At 42.5% G+C, this 27625-nt stretch overlaps 1 protein-coding gene across 1 annotated transcript in view; it reads left to right on the forward strand.

Annotated features, from left to right (window-relative positions):
* LOC120054135 (neuron navigator 2-like) overlaps nucleotides 1-27625 on the forward strand; it is a 92924-nt gene that overhangs the window by 37962 nt on the left and 27337 nt on the right. The window contains exons 6-12 of the mRNA XM_039001548.1: nucleotides 3553-3682; nucleotides 16819-17119; nucleotides 17497-18166; nucleotides 19113-19553; nucleotides 20609-20769; nucleotides 22157-22330; nucleotides 27561-27613. Of these exons, the coding sequence (XP_038857476.1) occupies nucleotides 3553-3682; nucleotides 16819-17119; nucleotides 17497-18166; nucleotides 19113-19553; nucleotides 20609-20769; nucleotides 22157-22330; nucleotides 27561-27613 (1930 nt within the window). The remainder of the gene's footprint in view (nucleotides 1-3552; nucleotides 3683-16818; nucleotides 17120-17496; nucleotides 18167-19112; nucleotides 19554-20608; nucleotides 20770-22156; nucleotides 22331-27560; nucleotides 27614-27625) is intronic.

Genomic DNA, 27625 nt, shown 5'->3' on the forward strand with positions numbered 1-27625 from the left:
ACACTCTGCTGAACGCTAATTAAAACTAGTTAGGAATTTGGAGGGAGACGTTCCTAACGTCACAGGCATGATGGGAATGCTGTCTCTGGCCAACAGACCTGGTAAAAGATGGAGAATAAGAAAGAGGGAGAATAATAGGAGTTTTTTTTTTCTTTCTACCCTGTCTAGTCTTATTAATGTATCTCTGTCTCTCTGCAGCGCGTGTTAAACTCAAGGCCCCGCGGGTGGTTTGAGTATTTGAATCGACGTTGAAATGGCCAAAACCAAATTGAAACCGTGAAGAAATGATAACGGGCCTACGCCTAAAGTCTTTTCACTCTGTCCAGCTTGCCGATGTCGTCGAAGCGAACAGTGACGTGCGGTAAGGTCCGAGGCCGGGTAGACACTTTCTATTGTCTACCACTCACTCCACACGCACACATCCATAAAGCGGACTTGTCGCTACGCTGTTTTTCAGTATGACGCGATCACAAAGATAACCATCAAACATCCACAACCAACCATCAAACAGCAACAGGTAGGCGGCGCAACCTTTAGGCACACATTCACAGGCCCTAATTACGCAACTGCCCTGCACGACCAGGCAACTTTCAGCACCACAGACAGCGACCCAAATGCCAGCGAGTAGGGCTACTTGTAGACAGCGCTACACACACTAAATGCCTAGTAGTCAGTGCTACTGCTTGAGATATATACTAACACAATAGACATGTGTCACGCCCTGGCCATAGAGATGCTTTTATTCTCTATTTTGGTTATGCCAGGGTGTGACTAGGGTGGGCATTCTAGTTTCTTTGTTTCTATGTTTTGTATTTCTATGTTTTGGCCGGGTATGGTTCTCAATCAGGGACAGCTGTCTATCGTTGTCTCTGATTGGGAATCATACTTAGGCAGCCTTTTTTCCTTTGGTGTTTGTGGGTAGTTGTCTTTGTTAGTGGCCTGTATAGCCCTAGTAAGCTTCACGTTCTTTTTTGTTGTTTCTTGTTTTGTTGGCGACATTTAAAATAAAGGAAAATGTACCCTCACCACGCTGCAACTTGGTCCGGTCAATTCCCTGACGACGTTCGTGACAACATGTAACGTAATAATAGTAGTCAGTGCTACTGCTTGAGATACAGTATATACTAACACAATAGACATGTAACGTAATAATAGTAGTCAGTGCTACTGCTTGAGATATATACTAACACAATAGACAATGTGATAATAGTAGAGGGCGCTAAACACTTGATGTCCATCCCTCTTTCCTTCTGGGTAAAGACATCAGTGACTGAACTGTAGAACTCCTCCCTGTTGGCCCTCCGTTTTAAAAGTCTCTCGGTCTCAATTCTCAACGGAGATGATGGCAAGGGATGAGAGTCGCCCTTTATCGGTCCGGTTTCGACTGTATGTCTTTATCCGTTTCAGTGCCGAAAATGACCTCTCAACGGATGCTGTTGTGGCTGGTATAGTGAGCACCAGCTGCAGTAACTCAGTCTGTGTCTGGTCATGCTGGAAGACAAAGCTGAGGAGCTGTCCATGTGATTTGTCCTGTACCATTTGTTAACTGTACAATCCGACAAGATCTTCCTTAAGTCTAACGAAATCGAAGTAATTGGCATAATTTGACAGGCTCTCGTTTGCTGGTGTCGAAATTTGTGACATTGTTTCGATTTTTTTGCAGTCCTCTAAGCCAAGGAAATTAAAGTCACCAAAGAGGTCAAACCTGGCTCTCATCTGAACATTAATATTGTCCAGCATGTAGTAGTATATTCACCCCCTCTCTACTGTTCAGCTGTTTACTACGAGTTTCGCTTTCTGCCAGGCCCAGGTCATTGCATTTCTGCTTGAATCGCTCATAGAAACTATCAAAGTCTTGTCGCTGCCGTTCCAGCGCTTTCATTGTGTCGCTGTTACGGGTACGGCAGAAACCGATATCCATCTTTTTGTTCTGCAGAACACAGAAGAGCGCGCCTGTTTCTTTGAAAATTCCATGGGCCGTGAGCAAAAAGCAAACACGGTGGCGTCTCTAGATGAGTTGCTAACTGTTCATCTTTCTCAGCTAAGTCTTAAGGCGTGTACTAGTTCCACATGGTTGCCCCTGGGCCTGTTTGATGAGCTGGCACTCTCATCGTTGCCACGAAATGCCATCTCCTGTTTAGGTAGCATGTAGCATTAATTAGCTTGGTCTTTCAAAATCTCACGGCTCTCTTTTACCTTTGCATTGTGCATGCTGATGTTCAATCTCCGGTGTTCATTCAATGGCAGATCTAGCGGCGAGCTACTGAATCTCTTCGGAGCTATCTGGCTCTGGATGTGAGACACAGATTTCTCATGATTGTTGAGTGCTGTAGGCTAGTTGTTCAAGTCGCAGTTACCGGCTCTTGTCCACACGCTGTTGCTGGTGGAGAACAGCAGGCAAGGGAAGCGGTAGAGTTGATTGCTAGCAGCGCAGCCACAGAGCCAGTTTTTCCGTTGATAACACTCAGTTTGAAATGATCGTGTTATATTCTGTCCCTTCTTTTGATGTATGTCCTTAAGCTCATTGATAAAAGGATTATTGATCAAATGTGTATTTATTTATTTTACATTAGTTATTTTTTCATTCATTTTCACAGGGTGGGTACCCAGACCGCATGTCGCTAGACAGCCAGGGAGGAGACCAATCTTTTGTACATTTTGATGACAAGGAAATATAATACATTTTAAGTGCCGCCCTCCGAACCTCTGTGATTTTATTTTTATTTATTTAACCTTTATTTAACCAGGAAAAGCCCATTGAGACTCAGAGTCTCTTTTTCAAGGGAGACTGGCCAAGAAGGCAGCAACAATCAATACATTACAGAATTAAAACATACAACAACATGATCCAGCCTTAAAAAAAGCATTTACACTCCTCTGTAACAGTCTTCCATCAATATTTTAAATTCATTCAGTGGCACCAACATATCTAGATGAAGCATGGATTGTAGATTATTCCATGCGTCTGGTGCACACGAAGAGAAGGCAGTCTTGCCTAATACTGTGAATGTCCTGGGGACTTTAGGTAGCAACCACTTAGCCGACCGGGTATGGTCACTGCTGGTGGTGAAGGAGACCAGACTACAGAGGTAAAGAGGGAGTTTACCCAAAAGGGCTTTGTAGATGAACACATACAAATGAATCTTTATGCGCATATAAAGTGAGATCCAACCTACCAATTTGGTTCAATGTGCAATGGTGGGTGAGTGACTTGACATTTGTAAAAAAGGACGCATGATAAACAGAGTCCGGTCTCTATAAGACGGAGGTGGCTGCATGCGTATACAGCAAGTCACCATAATCAATTACAGAGAGAGAAGTGGCCTGAACAAGCTTATTTTTTACGGTGTCAGCATTTTTGGCTTTGAAACATGGTGATGATTGAATGCGGCACGTGGGGGGGAAACTGGTCTGACACCCCTGCTCTACAGTGTCTCTTGCTTTCTCCCTGACATTCGGTCTATCATGTCTTCCCCCTTTCTCGCTACGAACTCCTACCATATAATATTCAAACTCATACTCTTTCTCTCTTCTGTGTTCCTCGCTCCCAAGTTGGGACGACAGCAGCTCGGTGAGCAGTGGGATCAGTGACACCGTCGACACAGATGACATCAACACCAGCTCCTCAATCAGCTCCTATGTCAACACTCCGTCCATCTCCTGCAAGGACCTAGAGGGACAGGTAGGTTCTGCCCCAATCACACTGTAGGAGGTGGCAACCATATTATTAGAATTACTAGAAGGGTGAATGAACATGCTATTTCTAGGATGGTAGCATCTTTGGCTTTGAAACATGTTGATTTTTTATTAAGTTAAAAAACACTTTTTTATTAAACTTGTATTTCCCTTTAAGAGACTATATTGATCACATGATGTCTACAGCCAGGCATTACCATAGTTTATATTCTCATTAGTCTAATGTATGAGCTCTTAGGTTCTCCCATGTAATATACCAGGGACTTACAGGGAATCTAGGTTTATATACTTTGATTCTCTTGGCCCCAATCATTTGAATGGGTATAGTAAGGTGAAAGTAACTGCATACACTAGGCTGCACTTCAACTTTCTCACTGCAGCTATAAGCAGAGGGAAATATACATCTGTGTCTGTTCTGCAGTATGTGCTGATGTGGTTGCTTCAAAGTGTTTATTGAAATCGCAGCCAGGCACACCACCACCCAGGTTCACGGTTCATTTTATCCCGACAATCCCATCAGTAGGTATTTATTCTTAAGTGCACATTTTCACCTTTTAGACCATCGATCTGAGGTGCAGACTTTGTTTGCCATACAGTAAAACTGTCTCAATCTTGGTTCTAGAGACCTATGATGCATTTCCTTTAGGTCATGGTTCTCCAACTGGTGGCCCGCGGCCGAATTTGGCCTGCGGGTGGTTTTATTTGGGCCCCCAAGTTTTATGAGCAAAACAAAACCCGGTAAAAACACAAGGAAACCAGCTCCAAGTTAGTTACATTTTTTAAATCTGGCCTTGAGAATAGCAACATTTTCAGTCAGACCTCCACTCCTGTAATTAAAGGTTTCCTCAGTGTGAACCCACAGGGAGGCCCTGGTGTGGAGCTGTCTGTCATTATACAGAAGGCAGCTTGCATGAGACGCAGACACCCCAACTATTTCTTATCTCCTGGCCTCCACACAAACCTCCTTTAGAACGGTGTCATGGTTAGGGTCCATCAGGGTTCGTGACTGGCAGGACGTGGTGTGGTGGGAAACTCTCTTACCCAGCAGCCCCCCAAGTCCTGGGAGACACGCTGCTGAACACTAATTAAAACTACCCTGAACAAAAATATAAACGCAACATGTAAAGTGTTGGTCCCATGTTTCATGAGCTGAAATAAAATATCCCAGAAATGTTCCATATGCACAAAAAGCTTATTTCTCTAAAATGTTGTGCACAAATTTGTTTACATCCCTGTTAGTAAGCATTTCTCCTTTGCCAAGATAATCCATCCACCTGACAGGTGTGGCATATCAAGAAGCTTGCATTTTATCGATGGCAATTTGAATGCACAGAGATACCGTGACGAGAACCTGAGGCACATTGTCGTAAGGATCTGTACATAATTCCTGGAAGCTGAAAATGTCCCAGTTCTTTCATGGCCTGCATACTCACCAGACATGTCACCCATTGAGCATGTGTGGGATGCTCTGGATCAACGAGTACGACAGCGTGTTCCAGTTCCCGCCAATATCCAGCAACTTTTCACAGCCATTGAAGGGGAGTGGGACAACATTCCACAGGCAAAAATCAACAGCCTGATCAACATTAGGATGTGTCGTGCTGCATGAGGCAAATGGTGGTCACACCAGATACTGACTGGTTTTCTGATCCACGCGCCTACCTTTTTTAAAATATATTTATTTTGTATATATAGGGGTTAGATCAGCTTTAAAATTGCAGATAGATTGTGGCTTCCATCAATGTAATTGTCGCGTTCATTTCCAATCCCCATATATATTTTTTGTGAATATATTTTCCTTTATTATGTCCCCCTAACCCTACCACCCCTCCCCTAATTGGAGTAAACAATTGGACAAAAAAACTTAGGCTTTTACTTCCAGCTTATACATACTATATACATTTCACAGACACAGTATATTTTACAATAGTTATCTTTTGTTTGTTTTTAGTCCCATCCTTCAGCTCCATAAGTTTTGATTTCTATTTGCCATAGATTTTTCAACTGTGCTGTGATGTTTCACAAAAGTTCTAAACCTTTCTATTTTCATAGATTCTACATATTGTAAAATAAAGATAAACATTTTTGCTAAGAGTATTAATATATTATTGATCAATTGACTATGACTTTTTTAATCACCCAGCAGTGCTATTTGCAGAGTTAGCTCCTAGTAACTGTTGCGATTCTTCAGTCATTCCTGAACCTGCGACCAAAAACAAGCTACATATGGACAGTACCAAAACAAATGATCTAATGAGTCTGTCTCTTCACAGCAAAATCTCCAGAGCTGGGATGGTTGTATCCCCCATATATATAATGTTCTATTGGTTGCAAGAATTTTGTATAATAATTTAAATAAAAAAACTCAACCCAGCGTCGTTTTCTGTATCAGTTTATTAACCACGTGCCATGGAATCGCCACATCGAAAATCTCTTCCCAACTATTTTGTAATCTATATGGTACAGCTGTCAAGTTTTTGGTCCTTAAATGAAACTGGCATACTTTTTTATTTATCACAATTTTATTGAACCAATTTTGGTCTTCAATGCAGGGCCAACAGACAAGTTCCTTACTTTATCCCCCTTCCACTTGCCTCTTCCATTTTTGCAGTAATTCTGCAATTAGTTGGTTGCAATTTTGAGTAGAGTAGACATTTCCATATATTTTTGTTAGCTGCATGTGTGACATAACTCCACTAGTCCTATTTGTGAAATAATTTATAGATTATACTGTTTATATAATTTAGTCTACTTGAGTTTAACCATAATATTTGTTCTTTAATTTCTTGTGGATTCAACTGAAATTGCAACCAACTTTCTATGGCTTGTTTTAAAAATAGCTATATTTTGGAGATGATTTCATTTTCAAGTGAGAGTTTGTAATCTGAATAAAGGGAAAAAGGCCATTCTTGAACATGGGGTGAGACATTCTTACTAATCTTCTAGAGAACCAGTTCAAATTTAAGTATAACTGTTGTATGACTGAAGCCTTTAGTGAGAGGTATAATGCTTTAATATTTAATCATTTCTGCCCACCGAATTCATATTCATTATATAAAATAGGCCTGTTTAATTTTGTCTGGCTTGCCGTATCAAATAAAATTGAATATTCTTTTGCTCATATAATTTAAAAAACTGTTCACTGGGTGTAGGCAAGGCCATAAGCAAAAAGGTCAACTGAGATATGACAAAAGAGTTAAGCAAGGGGATTTTTCCACAAATAGACAGGTATTTTCCTTTCCACTGTAGCGAGATCTTATCTATTTTTGCTAATGTTCTGTTAAAAGGTATTGTAGTGAGATCGTTTTTTTATTTCGGGATATGAATACCGAGTATGTCCACTTCACCGTTAGACCATTTCATTGGTAAACTACACGATAATGTAAAAGTTGTATTTTTTTGTGATCCAATACATAACATAGTACATTTATCATCATTTGGTTGTAATCCAGAGAGGTTGGAAAAAGTATCTAGATCTTCTGAGGCTGTGGAGGGATCCAAATTGTGGATTTAAAAGAACATGAATCATCAGCTTACAATGACACCTTTGTTTTTAAGCCCTGGATATCTAAGCCCTTGGATATTATTGTTGGATGTGATTTTTTTTTTTTTTTTTTATTATTATTATTATTATTTTTTTTTTCTTTTTTTTGGGGGGGGGTGGATCAGCTTAATATTGCGGAAAGAATGTTGCTTCCAATGTAATTGTCTGCATCATTTCCAATCCCCCATATTTTTTGGGGTAAATATATATATCCATTCACGTATGCATACATATACACATATATACATACACATACCTACATAGACATACATACTTTTTTAAAGAGTATACCTTTATTATTATTCTCCGCAAACCCTACCACCGATCCCCCAATTGGAGTAAACTGATAAACATTTCTGTTTTTACCTTCAATTTATACATCTTATACACATTTTACAGACACAGTCTACTTTATAATAGTTCTCTCTTGTTTGTTCTTAGTCCTTCCTCTATTTCTGTTGTCCATCCAGTTTGATTTCCACTTGTAACTGTGCTATTTCACAATAGCTCCGCACCTATACACATTTCACAGATCCCGTATGCCCTACATTGTTTATCTTGTTATTAGTCCCACCCTTCAGCTCCACTCAACCTTTCCCATCTATCTTCCAACATCATCCATTTTGGATTTTTATTTGCCATATATTTTTCAACTGTGCTGTGATGCTTCACAAAAGATTTGAATCTTCCTATTCTCATAGCTTCCACGGATTGTAAATTAAAAATAAACATTTTTGCTAAAATAATTATTATATTATTGATTGATTGACTATGGCTTTTCAAATCCCCCAGTATTGCTATCTGTAGCGTTAGTTCTACGCAAATGTTGCAATTCTTCAACCATTCCTGGACCTGTGACCAAAAACGAGCTACATGCGGACAATACCAAAATAAATGGTCTAATGACTCTGCCTCCTCACAGCAGAATCTACAGAGCTGGGAAGATTGTATCCCCCATATATATAACATTCTATTAGTTGCAAGAATTTTGTACAATAATTTAAATTGAAAAATTCGAAGTTTTGAATCCGGCGTTGTTTTGCGTATCAATTCATAAACCATGTGCCATGGAATGGGTACATCGAAAATCTCTTCCCAACTATTTTGCAATTTATATGGCACAGCTGTAAGTTTTTTGGTCCTTAAATGAAATTGGTATATGTTTTTATTTATCACACTTTTCTTTAACCATTTATGTTCTTTAATATAAGGCCGACATACAAGTTCCTTACTTTTATCCCCTTCCACCTGCCTCTTCCATTTTTGTGGTAATGCCGCAATTAATTGGTTGTAATTTTGGGTAGAGCAGACATTTCCATATGTCTGTGTTAGCTGCATGTGTGACATTACTCCACCAGTCCTATTTATGATATCATTCACAAAAATTATACCTTTTTTAAACATTTCTTCGATAAATACAGTTTTTTTATCAATTACTATATTTGAATTTAACCACAAGATTTGTTGTACTATTTGTTCCGTCCTTTCAGGTGGATTAAACTGAAATTGCAACCAACTTTCTAAGGCTTGTTTAAAAAATAAAGATATTTTGGAAATTATTTCCTTTTCAAGCAACCGAAAGTGAGCAGGTGTAATCTGAATAAAGGGAAAAAGGCCCTTCTTGAACATAGGATGAGACATTCGTACCAATCTACTAGAGAACCAGTTTGGATTTAAGTATAACTTTTGTATGACTGATGCCTTTAGTGAGAGGTCTAATGCTTTAATATTTAATAATTTCTGCCCTCCGAATTCATATTCGTTATATAAATAGGCCCTTTTAATTTTATCTGGCTTGCCGTTCCAAATAAAATTGAATATTTTTTGTTCATATAATTTAAAAAGCAGGTCACTAGGTGTAGGCAAAACCATAAGCAAATAGGTAAACTGTGATATGATTAAAGAGTTAATCAGGGTGATTTTCCCACAAATAGACAGGTATTTTCCTTTCCATGGTAGCAAGATCTTATCTATTTTTGCTAACTTTCTATAAAAATTTATTGGAGTGAGATCATTTCTTTCTTTTGGGATTTGTATACCGAGTATGTCCACATCACCGTCAGACCATTTAATTGGTAAACTACATGGCAATGTAAAATGTGTATTTTTTAGTGATCCAATACGTAATATGGTACATTTATCATAATTTGGTTTTAATCCAGAGAGGATAGCAAATGTATCTAGATCCTCTAAGAGGCCGTGGAGAGTTTCTAGTTGTGGTTTTAAAAGAAAACATGAATCATCAGCGTACAATGACACCTTAGTTTTTAGGCCCTGGATTTCTAATCCCTTAATATTAATGTTTGATCTAATTTTAACAGCTAACATTTCGATGGCAATAATAAATAGATATGCCGATAGTGGACAACCTTGTTTTACTCCTCTAGATAGTTTAAAACTTTCTGAGATGTAGCCATTATTTACTATTTTACACCTAGGGTTACTATACATAATTTTTACCCATTTTATAAGAGATTCCCCAAAATTGAAATATTCCAGGCATTTATATATAAATTCCAGTCGTACTTTATCAAAAGCCTTTTCAAAGTCAGCTATGAAAACCAGGCCTGGTTTCCCAGATTTCTCATAGTGTTCTATTGTTTCCAGTACTTGCCTTATATTATCTCCACATTTTTGTCCATGTAAAAAACCTGTCTGATTAAGATGAATAATATGCGACAATAGCTTTTTAATTCTGTGCTCTATGCATTTTACTAGAATTTTTCCATCACAATACTGAAGTGTATTGGGCCTCCAATTTTTAAAATGGACTGGATCTTTATATTTACCACTTGGGTCCTGTGTGCTGTTGAGTTTTGGCCGCATGAGAAAACATTTTTGACTATTCAGCTCTAGATAAGAAATGACTGAGGAGGTGTTTTTGGTGTAACATATTATACACCTACTACTACTGCACAGAACATGCTATTATATTCTGTTCTGTTATGTAAAATCATGATGTGATTTTGTGAGGCAATGATTCAGCTTGGATCTAACTTTACTAAACGAGCACCATTGTGAGAAGTGATAGTCTTTTTATTTGTAATAGCAATACTAATAATACTAATATGTGATGAGTAGGTGTAGGCAGCAGAACTTGATAAGGGTTCATTTAAGCAATTTGAGCACCCTTTAAAATGTGGTGCTGGACGACGCACTTGAACTCGCCCTACTGTCCGAGTGCTAAGCTTACAGAGAAAAACAAGTTGGTCAACTCCCTAACCGGGTTGGTCACATATCGTTTTGGGTCCCACTGCTTAAGAGGGGGACCGTGGAGTTTTATGAACATCAAGGCGGACACGCAGTGAATTTGGATGCTAGACCTCGTTGGTGGGATGATACGGTTCATGCGGTGAATCAGTTTGCCTGCATGCGCAATAGTGTTAGTACTTTTCTGTAAGCTTAACACTCGGACAGTAGGGCGAGCTCAAATGCGTCGTACATGAACCCCAAGTCCGTAACAAACTGTTTTGAGGACAGACGTTTTATCACCCCCCTGGTCGTGTTTTCAGTCTGTGGCTGTTCTTGGATTTGGCCCACTCGAAGAGGTCAACCCTCCCACTGACAGGCCTCTTTACACACATCTGCAGTTCTTCATCATTTGCGCCACCGCCAGAGAGAGAGAGAGAGAAGGTCAACGAATTGGCAAGGGGCACTAGAAAAGTCTGCAGCACCCGGCCTCACCCTACTAGAATCTGAAGTCAAATGTCTACTGTTTGCTGATGATCTGGTGCTTCTGTTACCAACCAGGGAGGGCCTACAGCAGCACCTAGATCTTCTGCACAGATTCTACCAGACCTGGGCCCTGATAGTAAATCTCAGTAAGACCAAATAATGGTGTTCCAAAAAAGGTCCAGTCGATCAGGACCACAAATACAAATTCCATCTAGACTCCCTAGAGCACACAAAAAACTATGCATACCTCGGCCTAAACATCAGCGCCACAGGTAACTTCCACAAAGCTGTGAACGATCTGAGAGACAAGGCAAGAAGGGCATTCTATGCCATCAAAAGGAACATAAAATTCTACATATCAATTAGGATCTGGCTAAAAATACTTGAATCAATTATAGAACCCATTGCCCTTTATGGTTGTGATGTCTGCAGTCTGCTCACCAACCAATAATTCACAAAATGGGACAAACACCAAATTGAGACTCTGCAAAAATATCCTCCGTGTAAAACGTAAAACACCAAATAATGCATGCAGAGCAGAATTAGGCCGATACCCGCTAATTATCAAAATCCAGAAAAGATCCGTTAAATTCTACAACCACCTAAAAGGAAGTGATTCCCAAACCTTCCATAACAAAGCCATCACCTACAGAGAGATGAACCTGGAGAAGAGTCCCCTAAGCAAGCTGGTCCTAGGGCTCTGTTCACAAACACAAACAGACCCCACAGAGCCCCAGGACAGCAACACAATTAGACCCAACCAAATCATGAGAAAACAAAAAGATAATTACTTGACACATTGGAAAGAATTAACAAAAAAACAGACAAACTAGATTTCTATTTGGCCCTAAACAGAGAGTACACAGTGGCAGAATACCTGACCACTGTGACTGACCTAAATTTAAGGAAAGCTTTGACTATGTACAGACTCAGTGAGCATAGCCTTACTATTGAGAAAGGCCGCCGTAGGCAGACCTGGCTCTCAAGATAAGACAGGCTATGTGCACACTGCCCACAAAATGAGGTGGAAACTGAGCTGCACTTCCTAACCTGCCAAATGTATGACCATATTAGAGACACATATTTCCCTCAGATTACACAGATCCACAAAGAATTCGAAAACTAACCCGATTTTGATAAACTCCCATACAGTATCTACTGGGTGAAATACCACAGTGTCCCATCACAGCAGCAAGATTTGTGACCTGCTGCCACAAGAAAAGGAAAACCAGTGAAGAACAAATACCATTGTAAATACAACCCATATTTATGTTTATTTATTTTCCCTTTTGTACTTTAACCATTTGCACATCGTTACAACACTGTATATACACATAATATGACATTTGTAATGTCTTTATTCTTTTGGAACTTCTGTGAGTGTAATGTTTACTGTTCATTTTTATTGTTTATTTCACTTTTGTATATTATCTACTTCACTTGTTTTGGCAATGTTAACATATGTTTCCCATGCTAATAAAGGCCATTGAATTGAATTGAATTGAATTGAATTGAGAGGTCGGGAAGAAAGCACCATTTACCTACCTATAGGCTGCTACAACCTACATATTTATTTAGTTTGTCATTCTATCGTTTTCATGGATTTTTGTAGCAATTAAATAATTTATTTAAAATGTATCAGAATTGATATTCCAGAAATATTTGTTTACTACGCCTCCGGCAGCACTACATCCCTGTTCAACTCGCTAGTGGCTGAAACTATCTCACTGGAGAAAGCATCCGAGTGAGCGAAACAGCGCCCCTCTGTCTCACTGTATGTGAACCATTTATCTGATGCTGTCTGGACAAAAAGAGTACGACATGCCATACTCTTGTTCAGACAGCATCAGATAAATGGGCTACACGTACTGAGACAGAGGGGCTCTTTTTCTCGCACGGATGCTTTATATGAGATTGATGTGTCGTTCTGCCTGTCGGTCAAATCAATTATTCATATTTCAATGTTTTATTTAGGACAGTCAAGGAGGAACGGTAGGGCGTGCCAGACCCCCTAGGGCCCGCCCATAATGCCTTCCCTGATTCGAAGTACATGGTGCAAGTGATCAATGCTATTTGAGATTCTGCAGAGATTATTACAGCTATTGTGAATATCTACACAGACCTGCGATGACCTATGCATGCTATCTTGAACATGCAGACTTTATATAATTATATAAGAATAAATGTATAGTTACAGTAACCTCAAAATGTGGCCATGGATCTGTTACTTATTTTAAGGTTGAATAAATACTGTTACATTAGTTTGTAAGATAGCCTTAACTTTAGGCTATTTACTGTGAAAGTAATATTGAATTGTGTTTGGTTGACAACACAAAAACATCCAAATTTAAAGGAGCTGTATCGACTGCTTGGGTAGTTCCATCTTAGCCACAGGCTTAATCCTATTCTCCAACTTTTATTTATTAAAGAATAGGACTAAATCAAATCAAACTTTAAATGCACTTTAATCAAAGTATGATTTGATTCAGTTCCTATTCTTTAACTTAGATTTTTGGTTGAGATGCAGACGTGAATCCAACATATCAATGATTCATTTGTAGACAACATGTTATTAAAGCCAGACTGTCAGTGGCACAGATTGAACTATCCAAGCAGATGATAGATCTCCTTTAAATGTTGATATTTGGTTGCGTTGACAACCAAACACAATTCAACACCACTAAATATCATCATTACATTTGAAATCAACCAGAGCTTGAAACCCTAGGTCTATTGTATTGTCTATTTTTAGTTGAATTCTGGGTTGAATTGAAACAATAGCTGTTGATGACATTGTAAATATTATACAGGCCTAAATAGCACCATTGACTATATAGGAGTGATAAAGTATGGTCACATTTCATTTGCTCTGTTAAATCTACTGTTTGGAATGACTTCGATAGCAAAAGTGAATCTATTTAGTTTTTAAGTGGAGCGCAATCAACAATCATTCTCACGATAGCACGTTGGCAATACTCAGTGACAAATACTGTATCATAGCATGGCTGGGATTGGTTAAAACCCTGGATGGGAGACCAAAGGGTAGCTGTTGATAGGTCAACTCTCCAGTAGGAGGTACTACCCAGCCTATAGTTTTTTTCTGATATTGGATATAACATTGAAGAATTTATGTTGTATTAAAGGAATATTTTACACAAGATTTGTCTACGTTGACATTTGTTACCATGATGACATAATCCTGTGGTTGAAATTTCACCTTCAAAACAACAGTTGCAGACTTTTTTTTAAATCCAATGTATTTTACACCTAGATTCCACATCACAATATGTTGACAAATTACATTGATTCAACCAGTTTGTGCCCAGTGGGTTATGTCTGTCTACATTGCTTATGTTGAAGTCTGTGTGACAGAAGTCTGTAGCCTTTCCAAGCAGTTCATGTTTTTTCCAAAGTTAACCACATATTGCTCCTATAGAGACAGTCTCTTTTCAATGGAACATCACGAGAACAGCACTGAATGAATTTTCAGTTGGCATGGTTGTGATATTGTGCATTGTAAAAAATAATCCAGTTGTTTTTACGGTAACTTATTGGCAGCCTGTTAGTGACTGTAAAAAAAAAAGGTACAGAATGTTACCATAAATTCCAAAGAAACTTTGGTTTAGCAGTACATTACTGTAAACTTTATTTAAAACATCTGATAAGTGGAGACTGGAGAGTGAGACACTAATATACTGTTAAACCAAAGAATCTTTGGAATATACGGTAACATACTGTACATTTTTTTACAGTAAAGTACAGGTAACTGGCTGCCAGTAAGTTAACGTAAAAACAAAATATATTTTTTTACAGTGTAGAAGACTGCAGCAAGGTTATTTCCAGTCATAAAAAAAACACTGGTAGACGAGAGGAGAGACTGCTGCTTTGGCACCCGTTTAGTTTTCATGTTTTCTACCATTAAGAGTTCCTCTGCATCCTCCCGTGCCAACGAGTGACTTAAACATCAACAGATGATTGAATTCAGGCCCCAAACCAGCTCTTCAAGCCAACAATCAATCACAAAATCTCTCCCATTTTCTCTGTAACTATTGCCTTGTATAGAATTGCTTTGTGTTGCATTTTTCTGCTGCTCTGTAGAATACAGTTTGGATTTATTATTGCAGGTATAGGCCTAGAGATAAGTGTTTCAGATTCATGCTGATAAAGAACAAGGCCATTAAAATTCTTTCCCTGGCAATCCATTTTTATTAGTATTTTCAGTAGCTATTTAAACAATGACGTGTTATAACCGGGACTTAAGTAAGCTTGGTGAGCGCTGGGAAAACACACTATACTGCTCCAACACATTGTTTATTTGTAGGGCCAACGTAATGGTCCTGTTCGCCCGCCTCACTCTCCAGTCTCCACTTTTTTTTTTTTTTCAAGGCGGTAATGTTGATTCGTGAAGCATGAAAGAGCCGTCTTTGCTGATTTCCTGTGGTAATCACTTCAGGTCTTGTCGGGATTTGTAGGCCTCCATTGTAGTCCACTACTTAATTCTTATTTCTCAAATGACTGCCTCGCCTGGTTCACCAACTACTTCTCAGATAGAGTTCAGTGTGTCAAATCGGAGGGCCTGTTGTCCGGACCTCTGGCAGTCTCTACGGGGGTGCCACAGGGTTCAATTCTCGGGCCAACTCTTTTCTCTGTATATATCAATGATGTTGCTCTTGCTGCTGGTGATTGTCTGATACACCTCTACGCAGATGACACCATTCTGTATACATCTGGCCCTCCTTTGAACACTGTGTTAACAAACCTCCAAACAAGCTTCAATGCCATTCAACACTCCTTCCGTGGCCTCCAACTGCTTTAAAATGTTATTAAAACTAAATGCATGCTCTTTAACCGATTGCTGCCCGCACCCGCCCACCCGACTAGAATCACTACGCTGGACGGTTCTGACTTAGAATATGTGGACAACTACAAATACCTAGGTGTATGGTTAGACTGTAAACTCTCCTTCCAGACTCACATTAAGCATCTCCAATCCAAAATTAAATCTAGAATCGGCTTCCTATTTCGTAACAAAGCCTCCTCTGCCAAACATGCTGCCAAACATACCCTCGTAAAACTGACTATCCACCGTTCCTTGACTTCAGCGATGTCATTTACAAAATAGCCTCCAACACTCTACTCAGCAAATTGGATGTAGTTTTGTACTATCCACCACTGCGACCTGTACGCTCTCGTTGGCTGGCCCTCGCTACATATTCGTCGCCAAACCCACTGGTTCCAGGTCATCTATAAGTCTTTGCTAGGTAAATCTCCACCTTATCTCAACTCACTGGTCACCATAGCAACACCCACCCGTAGCACACACTCCAGCAGGTATATCTCACTGGTCATCCCCAAAGCCAACACCTCCTTTGGCCGCCTTCCCTTCCAGTTCTCTGCTGCCAATGACTGGAACGAATTGCAAAAATCACTGAAGCTGGAGACTTACAGTGGGGCAAAAAAGTATTTAGCCACCAATTGTGCAAGTTCTCCCACTTAAAAAGATGAGAGAGGCCTGTAATTTTCATCATAGGTACACTTCAACTATGACAGACAAAATGAGAAAAGAAAATCCAGAAAATCACATTGTAGGATTTTTAATGAATTTATTTGGCGGGGAATACGCATTGCTACTAAAAAAGCACCCTGGTCTTGACTGTTTTTAACGAGTGCTGTTTGTTGATGAGAATGTTAAAGCATTCACAGTAATAGGGGCATGTGGAGTTGTTTAACTGGAATGATAGCATACGGGTGAGCTTATGAGGTGAGATACTATAGTAGATCATTGCTTTTCTTTCTGCTTGCTCTCCTTGTGAGATGATTCACATGTTATTATATAGTATCTACACCACTTGAATAAACAGAAGTAACAGATGTTTTATGTTTGGTTTCCCCCCCAGCTCCAGACGGACGCGGAGAAGCACTCAGCCGTCGAGCAGAACTCTGTGTGGTCCGGCAGCGACGAGATCAAGAGGTCAGACGGGAGCTCGGACAGCGGGTTCAAAATGGAATCGGGCTCCAAGTGGTGCCGCCGCCCCTCAGACATGTCGGACGAGTCGGGCAGGAGCTCCTCGGACCGCAAAACGCCTTCCATGGCCCACACGGGCTCCTGGAGGCGAGGCCTGAGTGCCCAGGTGGGCGTGACCTCGCCCAGGACCAAGGCACCTGTCACGCCAGTCTGCGGCACGCTGAAGACCCATGGGACAGGTACGTTACATACAGAGTAGAGCCATGTTGTCTCTGTCTGCAGTCCCAACAGCCACACTGTCTATGTATTGTGCTCTGTCAGTCTGAACTGCATGGGTTCCTGGAGCATGTGAAAAGGCAGACAGCAGTCAACCACAGAGAGGTTTTATCTGGTGAGATCAGTGCTCAGGTTGCCAGGTGATGAAACCACTCTCCGGAGAACCGTTCTGAAGACTTGGTGATCTCTTACCTTTTTATATTGAAGTGGTAGATAGAGAGGCCTTTGAGTTGAAACATGTTGGAACTCAGCAGGATGTCTGATGCTACTGTATAACTGCACTGCTGAGTGAATGTGCTTGGTCCACGGTTAACAGACTGTGTCATGTCTCCACCCACAGGTAAAACGGACGACACCAAGGTGTCTGAGAAGGGCCAGCATCATCTCTCGCCCCGGGCCAACAGCAGCATGCAGCGCTCCCCATCAGACACGGGCCGCAGCAGTGGAGACGAAGCCAAGAAGCCCCCCTCCACCTCCAGCTCCAGCCGCACCCCCACCACCAACACGTTTGGCTTCAAGAAGCACGCAGGAGGAGGTATGACCATGGTGACAGCCAGCGGAGTCACCATCACCAGTGGCTCTGCCACCCTGGGGAAGATCCCCAAATCAGTGCAGCTTCACGGGGGTCGGGGTCTTGGTCGCCAGGCCAGTGTGGATGATGGCTACCTGCCTGTGAGCTCCCACTCCACCCTGCAGTACCGCAGCCTCCCCCGGCCCAGCAGAGCCTCTGGCGGGGTTCGCAGCGCCAACCGCTCCTCCAGCACCAGCATCGAGTCCAACCTCAGCTCCAGGTCCAACACGCACCACGGCCCCAAAAGCCGCAGCCAAGTCCCCAAGCCCAGCGCCGGTGGCATCCCCCTGCCTGGCTCGGGATCTAACCAGACAGACAAGGAGAAGGGGGTGTCCTCTGAAGCCAATCCCATGGCCCAGGGCTCAGCAACTCTGCCCCCTCAAGGAGCCAGGCAGCCAGGGGGAAAGTACCCAGACATCTCCTCCCCTACTCTGCGCAGGTGAGCCCACCACCTCCATACTACAGTCTACTTAAAGTACACCTACCCCCATATATCAGGGGCTGTCTTACACTAACAGTCGATGAGTCTGATAGTTCCTTCCTCCAGCCCTGAAAGCACTACCACACCATCCTGCTTGTGTTTCAAGGGGTGACGTATTCAGGCACAGTGCAAACAGATTTGAGTTGGGATAATCATCATATCAGCATTATAGTAACATTAAAGAACATTTAGAGAACCCTTATCAGGGTTTCATTATGTTTTTTGCACATGACTTTTTTGCCCATAAAGCAAAAGGCTTGTTTTATCACTAGGCAGCTAGAGGGCCTCTCTTCCCTTGTGGCCTGTGAAATAATGGCCTATCACTGCTCATTAAAAGCAGGGTGACAGAGCCCAGACTGAGGGGCCAGTGTTTTCTCTAGCTCGAACCCAGGAGCTCGAACCCAGGGGCCGCCTGGTGTTGCTTTAACTGATGCTGCTGGTGCTTGGACTTATCTGACTAATCGCCTGATGAGGTAATGAGAAAAGAGAGCAGCTGTTCTCCCTCAGTGGTCTGAGAGTCTCCCTTCTCATTTAACCCTTGTTGATTTAATGTTGTCCAAATGAATATGGTGTCTGTGGCACACGCTTTGCATCCTGCTTTAATTAATATAAATGACCTGTTGATTAAAAGCCACGGTAGAAGATGTATGATAGCTGTTCACACGGACGCCCAAAACGGACCGGTGAATCAGAGAGAGAGAGATGTATTTTTCTTGCGATTATGTGGTTATACCATGAAGTAGGTATTGTGTTCCCGTGGCAACGTTATGATATGTATTTGTTTCACTTCTCTTTGCATTAACCAGCATTTTCATCACAAATTCCTTCAACAATTCTCTACTTAAAACCCATGCACCGCATATAATTCTCCTGTCACTCCTCTCCCCTCTCCCGTGCCGTCCAGACTGTTCGGAGGCAAGCAGGGCAAGCAGCAGGCCCCAGTCACCACCGCAGAGAACATGAAGAACTCCACCGTCATCTCCAACCTCCACGCCAACTCTGGCCAGCAGGGCGGCGCTCTGGACTCCCCCTCGGCCAGTAGCGGGGGCAGTAGCCCTCTGTATGGGGGTGGAGGTCGTCTGGGTGTGGAGGCCCACTCCCTCTCCCCCCTGGCTTCCAGCCCCGGCTCGACCCTGTCCACCCCCTCCCACAGCCTGGCCTGGAGCAGCACCCTGAGCAGGGACACCCTGAGCCCCGGCTACCCCTCCCTTAGCAGCCTTGCCACCAGCAGCGAGTCCATCGACGTGTCCCTGGGCAGCGGTGGCCACGGACACCACGGCCATGGTCACGACACACTGCCAGCCTGCGTCAGGAACAACGGCATCAAAACGGGAATCTCAGAAAGGTAGGAGCAGGGGGGGGTTCCGGAACGGCCAGGTGTGGCTATGTGTTTTAATATCTACTACAAGCTCCCCTCCCTTTTCCTCCCTTTGTATCTCGACCTTTAAACTGTTGTGTGCATGAGGGTTAACAGAAGTGTTTGACTGGCCATATTGATGATAAAGGAGATGATAGGAGACTGACTCCTAGCAGGTGTTGGTGGGATGAAAGCATGGATTCTATCATGACTGATGATCTCTCTGTTTTACCCCTTCTCTTGGTGCTGCTCCTCTCTCTGTTTTGTCTACCCCTACCTCCTAACCCCCTTCTCCCTACCCCCTAGTCTTAGCCCCCTCTCCTCTCCCTCAGCTAGTCCCAAATTCAGCAGAAACACTTTACCCCGGAAACAGGACAGGTAAATGTGTCTATATGGAGCTAGGCTTGCTTGATAGTGAAACAGCTGCCTGTGTGTGGTGTACTGTGTTGTGAAGTGAAGTGACCGTTGGATGTTTTCGCTGCCTGCATCTCTTTCACAGCATGCATAGCGCCATCTGCTGGCTGAACTAGGAAGGGCAGGCCTGTAGTCTGAGGACTAATCTTGAGATGTACATCAAAGCATATAGGACACAGCAGCTGTGATGCTTCTATAGATAAGAGATCAGTTATCTGTCTCTATATGTTCAGAATGACAACACACCTACCTGCACCAACACAGGAATTGGCCCTGTGATTAGATGTATATTACACCAGTTTTCTTTTACTTTAACAATGGCAGAACTCCCAAAATACTTTTCCGTAAATCACCATTTCCATGAGATATTTACTCAGGAAAAAAAATAGATACATTGCGAAAAAACAGGCAATTAAGTATTGTTTTCATGAAGGTACATTGACGTGCGACTTCCACCTGTGATTTGTGATTGTACGAGATGCACGTTATCAGACAGCCTTGACGTTATCCATGTGCCTCCCTGTCCATCAACAACCTAGGTCATTAGACCTGTGCAGCTAGTGACTTGCAACGTTCACCTATAGCTGTGGATGTGAGGTGGCTTTTCAGCATCTCCCATCTCTCTCAAGGTACGGCCACCTGCCCCAGCTGCGTAGTCATGACGACCCCCGGGACTGGCTGCGTTCCCACTCTGCAGGAGGTCTTCAGGAGTCTGCCGGCAGCTCCCCCTTCTCCCCCGCTTCCAGCCTCACCTCGCCCTCCGGAGCCCGCTTCAATTTCTCCCAGCTTGGTAGGTGTAGCCTCAACCCTCTCTACTCATCGCTATGATAATCATTGCAGGAGCAGTGATAGTCATCTCTGCACCCAGAACTAAATATTGTGTGCATGCTGGCTTAATGTTTCGTCTCTTTCAAGAGACTACAGTGATATTTGTGGTGATGTAAGGAAAAGTAGTAGTGATTATATCTATTTTATACAACGGGTTGGTCTAATCCTGAATGCTGATTGGTTGAACCGCATTCCAGCCGGTGTCAATTCTACAAGTTGCCACCGGGCTAAATCTACGATGTTAAAATGCCTATTTACTCTGTTCCATCTGACTGCGCAATCCACTGTCTCTTCAGCCCAGCCAAGCAATTTATAAACATGATCTCCTCTATAAAAATCATCTAGACATTATCTCACATTTCTTTTAGACTAACATTTAGTTTTCAACAGCTGAGATCTGTATAAACCTTGTTGTCTGTCTCTCCAATGTTTGCAACATTGTTTCAATATTCAAATTCGATCTCCAGCTGTCCCATAGTAATGAACGTGTCAGGAGTCGGGATGAGACAGACAGACAGGCTGCGTTTCTCAGCCAGTCTAAAGCATGAATCAGCTGGCATCATTTTTATGGATATATACAAAGAAATGTCAATGAAAAAAGGTAAAACTAAATGAAGTGCAGCTAGTTTGCAGTCTTTCCAGCTTCAGTTTGAAGTGATTGTGATAGCTGTGTTGTTGGCTAGTTCCTCTGAACAACAACAGTGTCCTGATGAGTGAGCACATTTTCTATGCCAAGCGAAAATCGCACCTCATTAGCTCATTGTTATCGATGTATCCAAATAAATGTCACTAGAAAACAGCTTAAACCAATGCGGCTACTTTGCTGTTATTCTTGCTGCACTTTTTGACGAAACTGTAAGTTAGCATTAGTTGGCTAGCTAGCAAGCAAGGGATAAGAACATTGCCACCCAGTATGGCAATGGAACATTTAGAATGAACGAATATATACAGAACAAAAAGACTGAACGACTGGGTCGCCGAGTCTCTAGCAACCGAACCGATAGAACGAATGACCAGCCGGCTTGAGTAGCAACCCTAGATTTGTGTCTGCATGAAATAGTATGAATAAATTCATAAAAATAAAGTTTTTAATGAAAATATGTCAACCATTATTTGAATATGTTGGTAACCCGTTGTACAAAAGTGATAATGCCCTCGAAGCCGGTGTTTGGAGGATATATTTGCACATCTCTGGCATTATCACTGAAATGTTGTATTTCACTCTTACTTTCCACTTTGAGTGAAGAGTAACAGACAGCAAGCAAAGATGTCTGATCAATGCCCTCTGCCCATGTCTGTTTTTTAAGATAACCTTTGACCTGTGTTATGTAACGGATGTGTCCCAGCAGGCAGCCCTACCACAGCTGCACAGATCAACCTGGCCAACCTCCGCAGCGGCCTGGCCAATCAGGAAGGGCCGTATGACCCGTACAGTGAACGCCTGAGGAACTCGTCCATGTCTCTGGAGGAGAAGAGTCGCACCATGAGCAGCTCTGGGTCCTTCAGGGATGGACTAGAGGAGGGTAAGACAGACTGACACACTCTTCTACCTACAGTATCTGCTCTCACACATGGCCTCAGAGAAATACTGGTCAAGTCATTTTTGTTTATTCAAGTTTTTTTAAGAGGGTTGTTTTGACACTCCACATGCATGTGTGAACTATCATTTTACTTCTGAATGGATTATAACTCCCTTAGAAAATCAAGCTTTTGCTTAACTAAGATAATCTTTTGAAAGCTTTCATTCTTTACAGGACGCTAGTGAAAGATTCATATTTTTTGAATCGACATGCTTGTTCCACCAACCACTTAATAAATCACCAGTGAAATCATTCATTACATTTAGTGTGCCAGTGTCATTTGGAACCTGCGTTGATTTTCCACCCATCTACAGTTGAATTGGGAAATAGAAAGAAGCACTTTGTTTCGATTTGCGAAATGTACATAGACTGAGGTTTGATGATTGACTGCACTTCTTTGGCTCTGAATGGCTTGTTGCTCTTGTGGTTTGTGCTTGTCCTGAGGCTCTCATTTTAGCTGATCCCTCTATGGTGCCAGGTTCTTGGCTGGTGTTGTGGCATGCAGGCCAGGGTGAGGAGGAGGAGGAGGAGAAAGGCTGATCAGTATCTCCTCTCCTCCCCCCATCGCAGACAGACATCTGACTCAACACCAGCCTCCTGACAGGAGCACAAGGCCCTGTTTGACGGCACCCCAATGTCTACTTTTCTACTTTAGATCACAGATTATAGAGTAAACATGGGAAAATCCCTGATCCAGTGACAGTATACATATCAATGTTGTAGGTCTCGAGTCCAGTCTCGAGACCACATTTTGAGCGTCTCGGTCTTGTCTCGGAGTCTGATGCATTTGTACTCGGTCTTGACTCGTTCTAGGACAGTGAGGAATTGTAATTTCTTCCCAAGACCACTAAAGAAAAATCCTGATTGGATATTTTTTTCACTTAATTGTTAACCCATTCCAACAAAAACTGAAAAGATTGAATCAGAACATCATTGAAAAGAATAATGTAATTAGAATTATTATTATTAGAATTATTATATAAATCCTTAGCCCTTCTCTGAAGGTGTAGAAGGCCCTCATTGTTCGATTGGGTTCAAGTCCATGCTCTGGCTGGGCCACTCAAAGACATTGAGGCTTGTCATGAAGCCACTCCTGCGTTGTCTTGGCTGTATGTTTAGGGTCATTGTCCTATTGGAAGGTGAACCTTCACCCCAGTCTGAGGTCCTGTGCACTCTGGAGCAGGTTTTCATCAAGGATCTCTTCGTTCATCTTTGCCTCAATCCTGACTAGTCTCCCAGTCCCTGCCGCTGAAAAACACCCCCACAGCATGATGCTGCCAGAACCATGCTTCACCGTAGGGATGGTGCCAGGTTTCCTCCAGATGTGACGCTTGGCATTCAGGCCAAAGAGCTGAATCTTGGTTTCATCAGACCAGAGAATCTTGTTTTTCATGGTCTGGGAGTCTTTAGGTGCCTTTTGGAAAACACCAAGTGGGCTGTCATGTGCCTTTTACTGAGGAGTGGCTTCCTTCTGGCTGCTTTACCATAAAGGCCAGATTGGTGGAGTGCTACAGAGATGGTTGTCCTTCTGGAAGGTTCACCCATCTCCACAGAGGAATTCTGGAGCTCTGTCAGAGTGACCATCAGGTTCTTGTTATGCTGGGTGGCCTGCTCTAGGAAGAGTCTGGGTGGTTCCAAACGTATTCCATTTAAGAATGATGGAGGCCACTGTGTTCTTGGGTACCTTCAATGCTGCAGGAATGATTTGATACCCTTCCCCAGATCTGTGCCTCGACACAATCCTGTCTCGGAGCTCTATGGACAATTCCTTTGACCTCATGGTTTATTTTTTGCTCTGACATGCACTGTCAACTGTGGGACCTTATATAGACAGGTACAGGTATATAAACAGGTTTCCAAATCATGTCCAATCAATTGAATTTACCACAGGTGGACTCCAATCAAGTTGTAGAAACATCTCGTGTAACGTGTATGCTGGGAGTCAGGAAGCAAGTATAGTGAATGCGCGGGAGCCGGGCGAGCCGGCCGAGGCGCGGGAGCCTGGCGGGCCGGCCGAGGCGCGAGAACCTGTAGAGCTAGCTGAGGGATGGAAGCCTAACGAGCCAGCTGAGGCATCCCCGGTTGCTTCGTCAGCGGCACTTGGAGCCGACGTCACCAGTAAAAGAATATATATATAATCCCTGTTGCTGCTTCCCCTTGGGGAGGCATTATTCTAGAACGTGTAAGCTGGGAGTTGGGAAGCAAGTACAGGGAGTGCAAATTTCATAATAAAAATAACCTAGTACAAAACAAGAAACACGAAAAGTGTACAGACAGAAACAGAGTCAATAATGCCTCAGAAAAGAACCAAGGGGAGTGACAGATATAGGGGAGGTAATCAGGAAGGTAATGGAGTCCAGGGGAGTGTCATGAGGTGCAGGTGCGCGTAACAATGGTGGCAGGTGTGCGTAATGATTAGACAACTAGCGACGTCGAGCGCCGAGGAGCGAGAGTAAACGTCAAGGATGATCAATGGAAACAGGATGCACCTGAGCAATTTCGAGTTTCATAGCAAAGGGTCTTTATATTTATGTAAATAACGTATTTCTGTTCTTTATTTGTAATAAATTAGCAAAAATGAATTATGGTGTATTGTGTGTAGATTGCTGAGGATTTCTTTGTAATTTAATCAATTTTAGAATAAGGCTGTAACATAGCAAAATGTGGAAAAAGTCAAGGGGTCTGAATACTTTCCCGAAGGCACTGTATAGGCCTACTGCAATGATATACAGTGTATTAGGTACACCACCCTGTTCACGTAAATGGTTCGCTCCTACAGACAGTGAGTCACGTGGCCGTGGCTTGCTATATAAAGCAGGCAGACAGGCATCGAGGCATTCAGTTACTTTTTGATTGAACGTTAGAAGGGACAAAACGAGTGACCTAAGTGACTTTGAGCCTGGTAAGATCGTCGGTGCCGGGCTCGCAAGTTCCAGTATCTCAGAAACGGATTGCCTCCTGTGCTTTTCACGTACGACAGTGTCTAGGGTTTACCGAGAATGGTGCGACAAACAAAAAACATCCGGTCAGCGGTAGTCCTGTGGGTGAAAGCAGCTCGTTGAGGAGAGGTCAAAGGAGAATGGCAAGAATTGTGCAAGCTAACAGGTGTGCAGGTAAAATAACAGGTAAATAACAGCGCAGTACAACAGTGGTGTGCAGAACGGAATCATGGAATGCAAAACTTGTCTGTCCTTGTCATGGATGAGCTATTGCAGCAGACGACCACACCGGGTTCCACTCCTATCGGCTACAACAAGAAGAAGCGGCTACTGTGGGCAAGCGATCACCAACACTGGACAGTTGAGAATGGAAAAACATTGCCTGGTCCGACGAATCCCGGTTCCTGTTGTGTCCGCAAAGTCAGGATTTGGCGTAAGCAGCATGAGTCCATGGCCCCATCCTGCCTGGTGTCAACTGTACAGGCTGGTGGTGGTGGTGTAATGGTGTAGGGAATGTTTTTCTGGCACATGTTAGGTCCCTTGATACCAATTGAGCAATGTTTCCACGCCCCTGTTCTGTAGGCAAAGAGGGGTGTGACCCGGTACTATATGGGTGTACCTAATAAACTGGCAACTAAGTGTATACCTGGGCTAAATGTCACTATCTGTAACTAGCTGACCCCCGTAACTCTTCATGGGTTTCCTTGAGCTTGTAGTCCTGTAAGACCTGCCCTTGGTTTTGACACCAGTGCCTGGAAATCCATACTGTTATGGAATTATTTTACCCCACCATACATTCACACGCTTCAGTGGACTCTGGGACATTGGAGAACACACTCAGGGCTCTAAATAATTGTACAAAGGCTTGATAAGCAGCTAAGCATTTAGTTAAAGGCCCAGTGCAGGCAAAAACGTGATTTCTCTGTGTTATATATATATATATATATATATATATATATATATATATTATACACACACACACATTTCCACACTATGAGATTGGAGAAATACTAGGAAATTGTGAAAATGATAATGCCCTTTTAGTTTAAGAGCTGTTTGAAAAGACCGCCTGAAATTACAGCCTGTTTTGGCCTGTCTGGTAACATCACCAGGCAGTAAATTATACTGAACAAAAATATAAACGCAACATGCAAAGTGTTGATCCCATGTTTCATGAGCTGAAATAAAAGATCCCAGAAATGGAGTGTTTATGTATGTAAAAAGCCCTTTTATGGAGAAAAACTCATTCTGATTGGCTGGGCCTGGCTCCCCAGTGGGTGGGCCTGGCTGCCAAGTGGGTGGGCCTGGCTCCCCAGTGGCTGGGCCTGGCTCCCCAGTGGGTGGGCCTGGCTGCCAAGTGGGTGGGCCTATGCCTTCACAGTCCCACCCATGGCTGCACCCCTGCCGAGTCATGTGAAATCCATAGATTAAGGCCTAATGAATTCATTTCAATTGACTGATTTCCTTCTGAACTGTAACTCAGTCAAATCTTTGAAGTTGTTGCATGTTGCATTTATATTTTTGTTCAGTATACTTAATAGACCAATAAGAAAGAGTTCCAAACCTCTCTTCCAATAACAGCTAGTTTTCCGTTTTTCCGCACCTACCCAGACCACCCCCAGACAGTTCGAGCAAAATTCTTGCTTGCGAAATTGCTCTTTGCTAAGAAGCTATTTTTGTTTCTTTTTGACTATTTTAATTGAAAACAATCACAGTAAGGTGCTTCATCGTTACCCAGAAATGATTTGATATTGAGATATAAATGGCTGCATTGGCCCTTTAAGTTTGGCACATGCCCCTGCTGTCATTTTAGTCCTGCGATGATGTTGTGGTTCTATTCCATTATGATTAATGAAGAGAGAGACAGCTCACATAGCGAGGCTGTGTTAGTGTAGTAACAGCACTCACTAAAGCGTAATGATGATGTATAGGCTGATGACTGCTGCTAAAGTGTGAATGTGTCATACTGTATGTCTCACCAGGGCGATTTTAAGCTTGGACATGTGATTATGTGAGTGTAGTCAGGCAGTTAGATATCGGGGCGGATGTGTGGATGTCAAACCATATCAGCACAATTAAAGGATAGGCTACAAAGTAAACTAGTTCCAGTAACATAACAGTGCCACGCACGCGCTCACACATACACACGCGGTCATACACACACACACACACACACACCTAGAGCAGCACCTCTGTTTATGCATGTTGCTGAGTTGTTTTTTGTTTCTCTCCAGTCCACGGCTCCTCTCTGTCTCTAGTGTCCAGCACTTCCTCTGCCCACTCCATGGTGAGCGACACT

The sequence above is a fragment of the Salvelinus namaycush genome, chromosome 9 (genome assembly GCF_016432855.1).
Source record: "Salvelinus namaycush isolate Seneca chromosome 9, SaNama_1.0, whole genome shotgun sequence".
Lineage (NCBI taxonomy): Eukaryota > Metazoa > Chordata > Actinopteri > Salmoniformes > Salmonidae > Salvelinus > Salvelinus namaycush.